Below are 14,969 nucleotides of genomic sequence, written 5' to 3'. Positions count from 1 at the left end.
ACTACCGTGTTGGGTTTTAACACTCTTATGTAGGTGTCATAACCAGCTATAAAATAACTACCGTGTTGGGTTTTAACACTCTTATGTAGGTGTCATAACCAGCTATAAAATAACTACCGTGTTGGGTTTTAACACTCTTATGTAGGTGTCATAACCAGCTATAAAATAACTACCGTGTTGGGTTTTAACACTCTTATGTAGGTGTCATAACCAGCTATAAAATAACTACCGTGTTGGGTTTTAACACTCTTATGTAGGTGTCATAACCAGCTATAAAATAACTACCGTGTTGGGTTTTAACACTCTTATGTAGGTGTCATAACCAGCTATAAAATAACTACCGTGTTGGGTTTTAACACTCTTATGTAGGTGTCATAACCAGCTATAAAATAACTACCGTGTTGGGTTTTAACACTCTTATGTAGGTGTCATAACCAGCTATAAAATAACTACCGTGTTGGGTTTTAACACTCTTATGTAGGTGTCATAACCAGCTATAAAATAACTACCGTGTTGGGTTTTAACACTCTTATGTAGGTGTCATAACCAGCTATAAAATAACTACCGTGTTGGGTTTTAACACTCTTATGTAGGTGTCATAACCAGCTATAAAATAACTACCGTGTTGGGTTTTAACACTCTTATGTAGGTGTCATAACCAGCTATAAAATAACTACCGTGTTGGGTTTTAACACTCTTATGTAGGTGTCATAACCAGCTATAAAATAACTACCGTGTTGGGTTTTAACACTCTTATGTAGGTGTCATAACCAGCTATAAAATAACTACCGTGTTGGGTTTTAACACTCTTATGTAGGTGTCATAACCAGCTATAAAATAACTACCGTGTTGGGTTTTAACACTCTTATGTAGGTGTCATAACCAGCTATAAAATAACTACCGTGTTGGGTTTTAACACTCTTATGTAGGTGTCATAACCAGCTATAAAATAACTACCGTGTTGGGTTTTAACACTCTTATGTAGGTGTCATAACCAGCTATAAAATAACTACCGTGTTGGGTTTTAACACTCTTATGTAGGTGTCATAACCAGCTATAAAATAACTACCGTGTTGGGTTTTAACACTCTTATGTAGGTGTCATAACCAGCTATAAAATAACTACCGTGTTGGGTTTTAACACTCTTATGTAGGTGTCATAACCAGCTATAAAATAACTACCGTGTTGGGTTTTAACACTCTTATGTAGGTGTCATAACCAGCTATAAAATAACTACCGTGTTGGGTTTTAACACTCTTATGTAGGTGTCATAACCAGCTATAAAATAACTACCGTGTTGGGTTTTAACACTCTTATGTAGGTGTCATAACCAGCTATAAAATAACTACCGTGTTGGGTTTTAACACTCTTATGTAGGTGTCATAACCAGCTATAAAATAACTACCGTGTTGGGTTTTAACACTCTTATGTAGGTGTCATAACCAGCTATAAAATAACTACCGTGTTGGGTTTTAACACTCTTATGTAGGTGTCATAACCAACCATAAAATAACACAATATATTTCACAACAGGTGTAAATGTATGGGTCATGACAGTGAAATGACCATATTAAGACGGGTTATGACAGCTGTTATGACATGTTATGACACTGGGTGTCACGTAAAAACTTACCGTTAATGCCTGTGAAAATGACAGATTGTATAGTAGATGACGGATAACAATGATTCAGTATCATTGGATATCAAATATCCCACGTTCCCAGTGGTGGAAAATGTACTCAATTGTCATACTTGATTAAAATTAAAAGATACCTTCATAGAAAATGACTCAAGTAAAAGTGAAAGTCCCCCAGTAAAATACTACTTGAGTAAAAGTCTAAAAGTATATACTTAATTATCAAAAGTAAAAGTATAAACCATTTCAAATTCCGTATATTAAGCCAACCAGATGGCACGATTATTATATATTTTTGTATTGACAGATAGCCAGGGGCACGCTCCAACACTCAGACATAATTTACAAATTAAGCATTTTGTGTTTAGTGAGTCCTCCAGATCAGAGGCAGTAGGGATGACCAGGGATGTTCTCTGTTTAGTGAGTCCTCCAGATCAGAGGCAGTAGGGATGACCAGGGATGTTCTCTGTTTAGTGAGTCCTCCAGATCAGAGGCAGTAGGGATGACCAGGGATGTTCTCTGTTTAGTGAGTCCTCCAGATCAGAGGCAGTAGGGATGACCAGGGATGTTCTCTGTTTAGTGAGTCCTCCAGATCAGAGGCAGTAGGGATGACCAGGGATGTTCTCTGTTTAGTGAGTCCTCCAGATCAGAGGCAGTAGGGATGACCAGGGATGTTCTCTGTTTAGTGAGTCCTCCAGATCAGAGGCAGTAGGGATGACCAGGGATGTTCTCTGTTTAGTGAGTCCTCCAGATCAGAGGCAGTAGGGATGACCAGGGATGTTCTCTGTTTAGTGAGTCCTCCAGATCAGAGGCAGTAGGGATGACCAGGGATGTTCTCTGTTTAGTGAGTCCTCCAGATCAGAGGCAGTAGGGATGACCAGGGATGTTCTCTGTTTAGTGAGTCCTCCAGATCAGAGGCAGTAGGGATGACCAGGGATGTTCTCTGTTTAGTGAGTCCTCCAGATCAGAGGCAGTAGGGATGACCAGGGATGTTCTCTGTTTAGTGAGTCCTCCAGATCAGAGGCAGTAGGGATGACCAGGGATGTTCTCTGTTTAGTGAGTCCTCCAGATCAGAGGCAGTAGGGATGACCAGGGATGTTCTCTGTTTAGTGAGTCCTCCAGATCAGAGGCAGTAGGGATGACCAGGGATGTTCTCTGTTTAGTGAGTCCTCCAGATCAGAGGCAGTAGGGATGACCAGGGATGTTCTCTGTTTAGTGAGTCTGCCAGATCAGAGGCAGTAGAGATGACCAGGGATGTTCTCTGTTTAGTGAGTCTGCCAGATCAGGGGCGCAGTAGGGACGACCAGGGATGTTCTATTGATAAGTGTTTTATTTGGACCATTTTCCTGTCAAAATGTAAACAGTACTTTTGGGTGTCAAGGAAAATATAAGGAGTAAAAAGTACCTCATTTTCTTTAGGTGTCACGACTTCCGTCGAAGTCGGCTCCTCTCCTTGTTCGGGCGGCGTTCGGCGGTCGACGTCACCGGCTTTCTAGCCGCCACCGATCTACGTTTCTTTTTCCATTTGTTTTGTCTTGATTGTACACACCTGGTTCCCATTACGTTATAATTTATTCCCTATTTAACCCTCTGGTTCCCACATGGTTTTGTGCCTGTTTGTTCTTTGTTTAGTGTTCTAGACTTCTGTGCGCTGGTGTGTTTTTCCCTGCGTGGAAATTATTGCTGTTTCCTTTCGAGTAAAGTATGTATTTTACTCCGTTCTACCGCTGCACACTGATACCTGACATTAGGAATGTAGTGAAGTAAAAGTTGGCAAAAATATCAATAGTAAAGTAACGTACAGATACCCCCCAAAAAAACGACTAAGTACTTTAAAGTATTTTTACTTAAGTACTTTACACCACTGCACTTTCCAAAGGAGGTTGATACCAGAATAGGGTACCCAGATTACTGTGTAGTATAATAGTACTGTGTAGTATAGATAATGCATTATCTTTGCTGCTACAGGATAAGCTTCTGTATTCTCATTCATTTTATTCTTCAATATACTATACACCATTAAGAAGCTCTATTGATGTCAAGAGGAGAAAAAAAGAATGTGAGAAAGTGAAGCTCATACAGTATGACATCTTGCTGAGGTGGTTTAGTTGGCCTTGAGTGTGGATCTCAATGTGTGTAACCTAGATTCTGGTGGCCGTGGGCCTCAGCAAGGCCCTGGGCTGTTCTGTTCCCCTGCCTTACATAGAGAGGAGGAAGAATCTTTATCACTGTATCCTCAACTGGGACCTGATACATCAGACCTTAGTCTCTCTCTTTCTTTCTCTGTCTCTCTTTCTCTGTCTCTCTTTCTCTGTCTCTCTTTCTCTGTCTCTCTCTCTCTGTCTCTCTCTCTGTGTCTCTCTCTCTCTGTCTCTCTCTCTCTGTCTCTTTCTCTCACTCTCTCTCTCACTCTGTCTCTCTGTCTCACTCACTCACTCTGTCTCTCTGACTCACTCACTCACTCACTCACTCACTCACTCACTCACTCACTCACTCACTCACTCACTCACTCACTCACTCACTCACTCACTCACTCACTCACTCACTCACTCACTCACTCACTCACTCACTCAAAGTATACATTTAACAAAAATGGTGTGACCAAACAGCAATAATACTAGTAGTAGTGGAAATGGGATTACCATTATCAGCAACTACAACAACAATATTAATGAGAATAATACATTACAGCAATAGTAGTAGACCAGTCTCAACCTGACTGAGAAGACACATGACCTGGTATGAAAGGGACAAAACTAAATGGGACATTTTATTGACATTACATTGCACTTTTCACTGGCTATCCCTCAGGTTGTGGCAGGAGGACACATATTTGGCTTTTCACTGGCTATCCCTCAGGTTGTGGCAGGAGGACACATATTTGGCTTTTCACCCAGTAAATATCTGATTTCTTCTTCCGCTTTTATAGTTTGAAATTCGTTGTACTCAATGATAGTTTTCGGAAAGAAAGATTGTCTTAGGTCTGAGTATTTGTCACAGTGTAACAGGAAGTGCAGCTCTGTCTCTACCTCTCCTGTCCTCTCTGTTTTCTATCAGTCACAGTGGTCAGATAGTCTGCCACCATGTACTGTCTGTTTAGAGACAAATAGCATTGACGTTTACTATGATTTTTTTGTTGTGTCTTTCCAATAGGTGATATATTTTTATTTTTGCCTTGTGATGATTTGTTTGGGCCAGATTTTCTGAGTGCTGTCCTGAGGCTGTATGTGGTTGGTTTGGGTTAGTGAACTGAGCCTCAGAACCAGCTGGCTGAGGGGACTCTTCTCTGGTTTCATCTCTTGACATTGTAGAGCGTGTGTGATGGAATGTTTTGGGGTCACTTTTTGTAAAATGTGATGGCTCTTTTTTCTATTTGAATGACGAGGGGGTTTTGGCCCATTTCTGCTCTATATGTGTTATCTGGAGGTTTTCTTTGCACTTGAAGTAAAGTCTTGCAAAACTCTGCATGCAGTATTTCGATTGGATGTTTGTCCCATTTGGTAATTTCATTATTAGAGAGCGGATCCCATACTTCACTTCCGTATAGAGCAGTTGGTACCATAACTGATTGGAAAATGTATGTAAGAATGCTGTTCATTGATTATAGCTCAGCCTTCAACACCATAGTACCCTCCAAGCTCATCATTAAGCTCGGGCCCTGGGTCTGAACCCTGCCCTGTGAAACTGGGTCCTGGACTTCTTACGAGCCGCCCCTGAGGTGGTGAAGGTAGGAAACAACACCTCCAGTATGGTGATCCTCAACACAGGGGCACCACAAGGGTGCGTGCTCAGCCCCCTCCTGTACTCCCTATACTCCCTGTTCACCCATGACGGCGTGGACACTCAATCATCAAGTTTGCAGACAACCCAATAGTAGTAAGCCTGATTAACCAACAATGATGAAACAGCCTACAGGGTTGAGGTGAGGGCCCTGGCGGAGTGGTGCCAGGAAAATAACCTCTTCCTCAACGTCAACAAATTAAGGAGCTGATCATGGACTTCAGGAGACAGCAGAGAGAGCACGCCCCTATCCACATCGACGGGACCACAGTGGAGAAGATGAAAAACTTCAAGTTCCTCGGCGTACACATCACTGACAATCTGAAGTGGTCCACCCACACAGACAGTGAGGAGGAGGCTGAAGAAATTTGGTTTGTCACCTAAGACCCTCACAAACTTTTACAGATGCACCATTGAGAGCATCCTGTCGGGCTGTATCACCGCCTGGTATGGCAACTGCACCGCTCACAACCGCAGGGCTCTCCAGATGGAGGTACGGTCAGCCCAACACATCCCCGGGAGCACACTGCCTGCCCTCCATTACACCTACAGCACCCAGTGTCACAGGAAGGCCCAAAATATTATCAAGGACATCAACCAACCGAGCCATGGCCTGTTCACCTTGCTATCATCTAGAAGGCGAGGGCAGTACAGGTGCATCAATGCTTGGATGGAGAGACTGAAAAACAGCTTCTATCTCAAGGCAATCAAACTGTTTCAATGCCATTACTAGTCAGCTACCACCCAGTTACTCAACCCTGCACCTTAGAGGCTGCTGCCCTATATACATAGACATGGAATCACTAGTCACTTTATTAATAATGGAACACTAGTCACTTTAATGATGTTTACATACTGCTTTACTCATCTCATATGTATATACTGTACTCTACAGTATTTTAGTCGATGCCACGTCGACATTGCTCGTCCTAATAGTTACATTTTCTTAATTCCATTCATTTACATTTGTGTGTATTGTTGTGAATTGTTAGATACTACTGGACTGTTGGAGCCTAGAAGCGCAAGCATTTCGCTACACCCTCAATAACATCTGCTAAATATGTGTATGTGACCAATTACATTGATTGATTTGAGATGTGTGTGTGTGTGTGTGTGTGTGTGTGTGTGTGTGTGTGTGTGTGTGTGTGTGTGTGTGTGTGTGTGTGTGTGTGTGTGTGTGTGTGTGTGTGTGTGTGGTACAGTGTGTTAGAGGAGATGTGGTACTGTGTGTGTGTGGAGCATCATATGAAGCAAGCTGCATCACACAGGATGATTTCTGTATTTTGAAAGTTACATATCTTGAAAACTGAATTGCTGACAAGTAAAACATTTTGGGACTGTGTCAACAATGGACTAATGAAACAAGCACCAAAATATAGTTTTTGGGTGGAGTTAGGAGTCATAAATACCAGATTTGGGGATGAATTTTTTGTGTGTGTGTGTGTGTGTGTGGATATTTTCTTTAAAGAAAAGATGCTTATTTGTTAATAATCTCTTTCTCTCTTTACTTGTCTAGATGATGATCTCAGAGGCTGTCCTGTTTTTGATACAGTACTCCTCTAAAGAGCTGGATGACCAGGAGAAGACCATCCAGACTGGAGACTGCTGCTACCTCAACCCTTTGGTGCAAAGGACCTTTCGCTTTCTGGGTACGCCATAGAGTCATTATCACTATCATCTAAATATTTGTCAAATTAATATGTGTGTCTGGGTACGCCATAGTGTAACGTAATCCATACATGGTGGGTAGTTCTGTAACTCGGGTCGAATAAAGGGGACCAAGGCGCAGCGTGTAGAGTGCTCATATTTACTTTTAATGAATATACTTAAACAAAACAACCGAAAACAGTTCCGTCAGGTGACATACACTAAACAGAAAATAACTACCCACAAAACCCAGGAAGAAAAACCCCTACTTAAATATGATCTCTAATCAGAGGCAATGAGGATCAGCTGCCTCCAATTAGAGATCAACCCCAAACAATCCCAACATAGAAATAGAAAAACTAGAACTTAAACATAGATGTATAAAACATAGAAAACCCCAAAACACCCCCTGTCACGCCCTGACCAACTCTACTATAGAAAATTACATCTTACTAGGGTCAGGACGTGACACATAGAGTCATTATCACTATTATCTAAACATTTGTCAAATGAATATGTGTGTCTGGGTACACCATAGAGTCATTATTAAGGCCAGGCACCACAGGCAAACATTTAAATTCCATCTTTCAATTTTCAGATTTTGGAACTATCACATCCTGACTTTCATAAAATGTACAAATAAATCGGCAATAATGTATATAAATACTTGATTTGTATCATTTTATCCGTCAACTACACATAGCCTATATTTCCTTCTTGTTAGCATGTTTCATCCGGAACTTCAACCGCTATTTTTAAAACTTTCCACGTTGAATCATATATCATTCAAAAAGCTTGTTTTCCGGAGCATATCGTTAGCTAGTCCATACATGGCTATATCCTTTGTAGACATAATGGCTCGTGCTGAAAGATGAATCATTTCCTGACATCCGATTGGTTACTGGCATTAAAAGACCCTTTCCGGCAACCTGATTGGTTAAAAGGCCTCACGTGTCGCGTAGCACTTCCTTGTTTTAAAAATATCTCCGCGAAGAATCCATGTAAAGAGAGACAAAATGAGAAAATCTCAAAGAATATACCTACAGTGTGTGAATAAAAATAGGCGATCTCAGTTAGCCAATGCGAGAAAGACAGTGAAAGAAAAAAGTTGCCTGATCAGCCGATCGAGGCAGTGACAGGTCAGGTAGAGGAGGAAAAGGAGGTAGGCCCCCAGCAGCTCGCCGAGACGCAAATTGAGATAAAGATGACAACTGGCAGCGATCAACCAGATAGCAGCCAGCCAAGAGTGGCTTTTATTCCACATGTCACAAATAAACCAAATTGTACATGATTCAATTTCCCCTACGTGTTTAAACACTGGACTAAAAATCACCATAGACCCCACCAACCAGGGATTCTGTAATTCTGAAGGTGATCGTGATGAATTTAATAAGAGTGTTTACACTTCCTCCAGGCTGCAGGAGTGCTCCAGGGGAGATGTGGCATTTGATATAAATGTGAGGATGGTTCTTCTAGCCCACAAACTTGTACTTGGTTATGCAACTCTAAAGAAAATTGTCAAAGTCCTAGGGATTCCTTCCCTGTGTCTCAGCACATATCAGAGACATGACAGGAGAATGACAGGTAAATAAAAAGGGAGAGTGGCCCATTATTGTCAGGTGGCCTGCTGTGTATAAATAATATGTATTTCCTGGCTACAACAAATGTATTCAAAGTGAATAAAACAGAGAGATAGGAAACCATAACTATACAATGAAACTGTCACATAGACCTACAGTGTCATAGGGCTGTAGCCTACTGTGATTACTGAGAAATTAGCTTTACATGAAGTAAATACATGCTGATATGCTAATATTTACATAGGGTAATATGCTGATATTACATAGGGTAATATGCTGATATTTACATAGGGTAACATGCTGATATTTACAGAGGGTAACATGCTGATATTTACATAGGGTAATATGCTGATATTTACAGAGGGTAACATGCTGATATTTACATAGGGTAACATGCTGATATTTACAGAGGGTAACATGCTGATATTTACAGAGGGTAACATGCTGATATTTACAGAGGGTAACATGCTGATATTTACAGAGGGTAACATGCTGATATTTACAGAGGGTAACATGCTGATATTTACAGAGGGTAACATGCTGATATTTACAGAGGGTAACATGCTGATATTTACAGAGGGTAACATGCTGATATTTACAGAGGGTAACATGCTGATATTTACAGAGGGTAACATGCTGATATTTACAGAGGGTAACATGCTGATATTTACAGAGGGTAACATGCTGATATTTACAGAGGGTAACATGCTGATATTTACAGAGGGTAACATGCTGATATTTACAGAGGGTAACATGCTGATATTTACAGAGGGTAACATGCTGATATTTACAGAGGGTAACATGCTGATATTTACAGAGGGTAACATGCTGATATTTACAGAGGGTAACATGCTGATATTTACAGAGGGTAACATGCTGATATTTACAGAGGGTAACATGCTGATATTTACAGAGGGTAACATGCTGATATTTACAGAGGGTAACATGCTGATATTTACAGAGGGTAACATGCTGATATTTACAGAGGGTAACATGCTGATATTTACAGAGGGTAATATGCTGATATTTACAGAGGGTAACATGCTGATATTTACAGAGGGTAACATGCTGATATTTACAGAGGGTAACATGCTGATATTTACAGAGGGTAACATGCTGATATTTACAGAGGGTAACATGCTGATATTTACAGAGGGTAACATGCTGATATTTACAGAGGGTAATATAATGATATTTACAGAGGGTAATATGCTGATATTTACAGAGGGTAACATGCTGATATTTACAGAGGGTAACATGCTGATATTTACAGAGGGTAACATGCTGATATTCAGTCCTGCAGTTATGACTGTAATGTCGAACAGACATAATAAGTACTACCCCCCCACACACTTTAGTTGCAGAGATTCAGAGAGGGAGGAAGTCATTGGAGAGTGCTGCAAAGCTAATTAGAAGAGGATACACAGATATAGACCCAGACATAACAGAGATGCTGAATGAGGATACAGATATAGACCCAGACATAACAGAGATGCTGAAGGAGGATGAGGATACAGATATAGACCCAGACATAACAGAGATGCTGAAGGAGGACGAGGATACAGATATATACCCAGACATAACAGAGATACTGAAGGAGGATGAGGATACAGATATAGACCCAGACATAACAGAGATACTGAAGGAGGACGAGGATACAGATATAGACCCAGACATAACAGAGATACTGAAGGAGGATGAGGATACAGATATAGACCCAGACATAACAGAGTTACTGAAGGAGGATGAGGATACAGATATAGACCCAGACTAATTACTGAAGAGATGCAGACATATCCAACATAACAGAGTTACTGAAGGAGGATGAGGATACAGATATAGACCCAGACATAACAGAGATGCTGAAGGAGGATACAGATATAGAACCAGACATAACAGAGTTACTGAAGGAGGATGAGGATACAGATATAGACCCAGACATAACAGAGATGCTGAAGGAGGATACAGATATAGAACCAGACATAACAGAGTTACTGAAGGAGGATGAGGATACAGATATAGACCCAGACATAACAGAGATGCTGAAGGAGGATACAGATATAGAACCAGACATAACAGAGATGCTGAAGGAGGATGAGGATACAGATATAGACCCAGACATAACAGAGATGCTGAAGATACAGAACCAGTGTAACGGCTGTCGTCGTGAAGAGAGGACCAAGGCGCAGCGGGTTGCGTGCTCATCATATTAATTTATTAAATAAATGTGAACACGAGAAAAACAATAAACAAAAGAACGACAGAAGACAGTTTAACAGGCTATACTTACTACAGCAGTGCTAAAGACAACTACCCACAATTAACAAACAAAACACATCCCTATATATAGGACTCTCAATCAAAGGCAACTACAAACACCTGCCTTCAATTGAGAGTTCAACACCCAATACCTAACATAGAAAATACTAAACTTGAAAGAACATAGAAATACAAAAACATAGAACATAACCCAAAACCCAGAAATAATAAATCAAACACCCTTCTAAACAAACCACCACCCCGAACCACATAAAACAAAAATCCTCTGCCAAGTCCTGACCAAACTACAATAACAAATAACCCCTATACTGGTCAGGACATGACAGTACCCCCCCTAAAGGTGCAGACCCCGGATGCACCTCAAAAAAACAAAAACAAAATAAACCCCTAACTAAAGGGAGGGAAGGGAAGGTGGCTGCCGTCAACGATGGCACCTGTGCTACACCCCCCCTCCCCAACCCACCTATACTGGAGGTGGCTCAGGTGCGGGACGTGGACCCCGCTCCACCCTTGGCTTAGCCCACTTAGGTGGCTCCCCTGGCTGCGCCCGGCTGGCAGGCGACCCTGGTGGCTACAGACTGGCGGTTGGCCCCGGACTGGCGGGCGGCTCTGGCGGCTCTGGACTGGCGGGCGGCTCTGGACTGGCGGGCGGCTCTGGACTGGTGGGCGGCTCTGGACTGGCGGGCGGCTCCGGACTGGCGGGCGGCTCCGGACTGGCGGCGGCTCTGGACTGGCGGGCGGCTCTGGTGGCTCCGGACTGGCGGGCGGCTCTGGACTGGCGGGCGGCTCTGGTGGCTCCGGACTGGCGGGCGGCTCTGGCGGCTCCGGACTGGCGGGCGGCTCTGGACTGGCGGGCGGCTCCAGACTGGCAGGCGGCTCTGGCGGCTCCAGACTGGCAGGCGGCTCTGGCGGCTCCAGACTGGCGGGCGGCTCCGGACTGGCGGGCGGCTCTGGCGGCTCCGGACTGGCGGGCGGCTCTGGCGGCTCCGGACTGGTGGCAGACTCACCCGGTTCCGGGTCGCAGGCAGCTATAGACCCAGACATAACAGAGATGCTGAAGGAGGATACAGATATAGACCCAGACATAACAGAGATGCTGAAGGAGGATACAGATATCCTCTCTGGGCTAGGTGGGATGTTTGCGTCAGCCAGTGGAATCCCGTGGCGCGATATTCAAATACCTTAGAAATGCTATTACTTCAATTTCTCAAACATATGACTATTTTACACCATTTTAAAGACAAGACTCTTGTTAATCTAACCACACTGTCCGATTTCAAAAAGGCTTTACAACGAAAGCAAAACATTAGATTATGACAGCAGAGTACCCAGCCAGAAATAATCAGACACCCATTTTTCAAGCAAGCATATAATGTCACAAAAACCAAAACCACAGCTAAATGCAGCACTAACCTTTGATGATCTTCATCAGATGACACTCCTAGGACATTATGTTATACAATACATGCATGTTTTGTTCAATCAAGTTCATATTTATATCAAAAACCAGCTTTTTACATTAGCATGTGACTAGCATGTGACTAGCATTCCCACCGAACACTTCCGGTGAATTTACTAAATTACTCACGATAAACGTTCACAAAAAACATAACAATTATTTTAATAATTATAGATACAGAACTCCTTTATGCAATCGCGGTGTCCGATTTTAAAATAGCTTTTCGATGAAAGCACATTTTGCAATATTCTGAGTAGATAGCCCAGCCATCACAGGCTAGCTATTTTGACACCCACCAAGTTTGGTACTCACCAAACTCAGATTTACTATAAGAAAAATTGGATTACCTTTGCTGTTCTTCGTCAGAATGCACTCCCAGGACTTCTACTTCAACAACAAATGTTGGTTTGGTTCCAAATAATCCAAATAAGCACGCCGTCTCATTGTTCTCAGATCGACCACTTACCAAATGCGCGACTGTTTTTCAGCCAGTAACTGCAGAGTCATCATTCAACATTCTGGCGCCTTCTGAGAGCCTATGGGAGCCTTAGAAAGTGTCACGTTACAGCAGAGATCCTCTGTTTTGGATAGAGATGACAAAGAAGGCCAAGAAATGGTCAGAGAGGGCACTTCCTGTTTAGAATCTTCTCAGGTTTTGGCCTGCCGTATGAGTTCTGTTATACTCACAGACACCATTCAAACAGTTTTAGAAACTTTGGGGTGTTTTCTATCCAAATCAAACAATTATATGCATATTCTAGTTACTGGGCAGGAGTAGTAACCAGATTAAATCGGGTATGTTTTTTATCGGGCCGTCCAAATACTGCCCCCTATCCCCAACAGGATATAGAACCAGACATAACAGAGATGCTGAAGATACAGATATAGAACCAGACATAACAGAGATGCTGTTAGCCCACGTTTACAGCGGCCGCTGCTAACTCAACGGCTAGGAAGTATCACTTCTGTAATGAATACGAGTTCAAAGTTCATACCATTCGCAACCAAAGCTCACGCCGAGGTTGGCTTAGTTCTGTACTTGACATGTGTGTCCTTCTAACGTAGAGGCTGCAGACCTCACGTACTGGAACATGTGGTTATCTTTTCGTCAAAGGCTTATATAGTGGAGAGGGAGAAGGGTGTGTTTCATCGTTTATAACCCATGTCTCTTCACAGGGGCGGGCCACTGATTAAGCAGGGCACTTTCCTTATGAAAACCCAATTCTCTCATTTGGAAGCTAAAATTACAATTAATCTTCTAACAAACAGTTTCAATATCAAACATTTAAATTGCACAACAATTCCATGTGAATCTGATAACTAGAATGTGTAGACTTTCAAAGGTACAGTTTATGTCGTCCTGTCATCAGTCATAATGTCTCAGATGACAACTGAACAGACATCATATTCATTAAGTACCTGGTATATTTCCAACTGGTTCTATTACCGAAATATGGTTCCTTTCCCCCCACTTGTTTGATGTTCCCAGACTCTCTATATTTAACAAAGGCAATTCAAAAGTCCTTCAGTAGGGTCAGAGAGAGGGGAAGGGAGAAAGGTATTTATGGGGGGTCATAAACCTTACCCACAGGCCAACGTCATGACAGTGCATAGGTGCCGGTACCAGTGAGCCATAGAAAATGGTGAAGATCCACCCTGTCACAAAAACCTTGGAGGACATACGTTTTTGAATAGAGAGATTGCACAGAAAATGGTACCGCTATATCATAGGGTGGGTAGCCACTGGGTAGACACGTTCAATGAGGGAGCCACTGCTATATCAAATGTGATGAACACATTTAGGCTTGACAGCACTTTGGGTGAAACTGGAAGCAATATCAGAGAGGAGTTGTGTGAGAGCTGATGCTGCGTCAATGGAGAGTGCCAAGCGTAAGCGCAGGTCCCATGACACAGTCAAGAAAGTAAAGAGGGGCCTTACATATGGGGCAGGCATAGCTTATTAATGTTCTGCACATTTCACCAGCCATACAAAAGCCTTTTGATCAAAGGGATGGAGAATTTGCACAAAACAGCAGATTTGCCCTACAGACCAGTACTCAAAGCATATTCTCTATTGCTTGAAACAAATGTATTAAACGTGCTGATGTATTTGTAAAAGGTATATTTTATGTTTATTTGTCAGTTTAGAAGTGATATATGAATAAGAGATTAATTAATGTGACATAAATTGTCATATTTATAGAAAGTACGTTATCGGCCATTTTCTCAAAATGAAATGTTCCCCGTGCGCCAGTTCATTTTTCTCAGTCTTTTAAAAGGATGTTCATTCACGTTATTCCACACATAGGAGGTTGGTGGCACCTTAACTGGGGAGGACGGGCTCGTGGTAATGACTGGAGTGGAATCAGTGGAGTTTTTGATGCCGTTCCATTTGCTCCGTTCCTGATATTATTATGAGCTGTCCTCTTGTCAGCACCCTCCACTGACACACACATGCATAATATATAGACTACTTTGGATAAAAGCATCTGCTTAGTGGCATATATTTTATGTATTAAATCCTCTCTGTCTTGTCCCTAGCCATGGTGCAATGCATGTTGTTTAGCCATGTTGCAATGCCTCTCTG

At 42.2% G+C, this 14,969-nt stretch overlaps 1 protein-coding gene across 1 annotated transcript in view; it reads left to right on the top strand.

Moving 5' to 3' along the window:
• The window catches only part of LOC106590655 (phospholipid phosphatase-related protein type 5-like), an 83,434-nt gene that overhangs the window by 24,691 nt on the left and 43,774 nt on the right, over positions 1-14,969 (top strand). Inside the window, exon 2 of the mRNA XM_045710981.1 lies at positions 6,933-7,065. Within this exon, the coding sequence (XP_045566937.1) occupies positions 6,933-7,065 (133 nt within the window). The remainder of the gene's footprint in view (positions 1-6,932; positions 7,066-14,969) is intronic.

This window comes from Salmo salar, chromosome ssa29 (assembly GCF_905237065.1).
Source record: "Salmo salar chromosome ssa29, Ssal_v3.1, whole genome shotgun sequence".
Classification (NCBI taxonomy): domain Eukaryota; kingdom Metazoa; phylum Chordata; class Actinopteri; order Salmoniformes; family Salmonidae; genus Salmo; species Salmo salar.
Note: the sequence above shows the minus strand (reverse complement) of the source record. Positions and strands in the feature narration are given on the sequence as shown.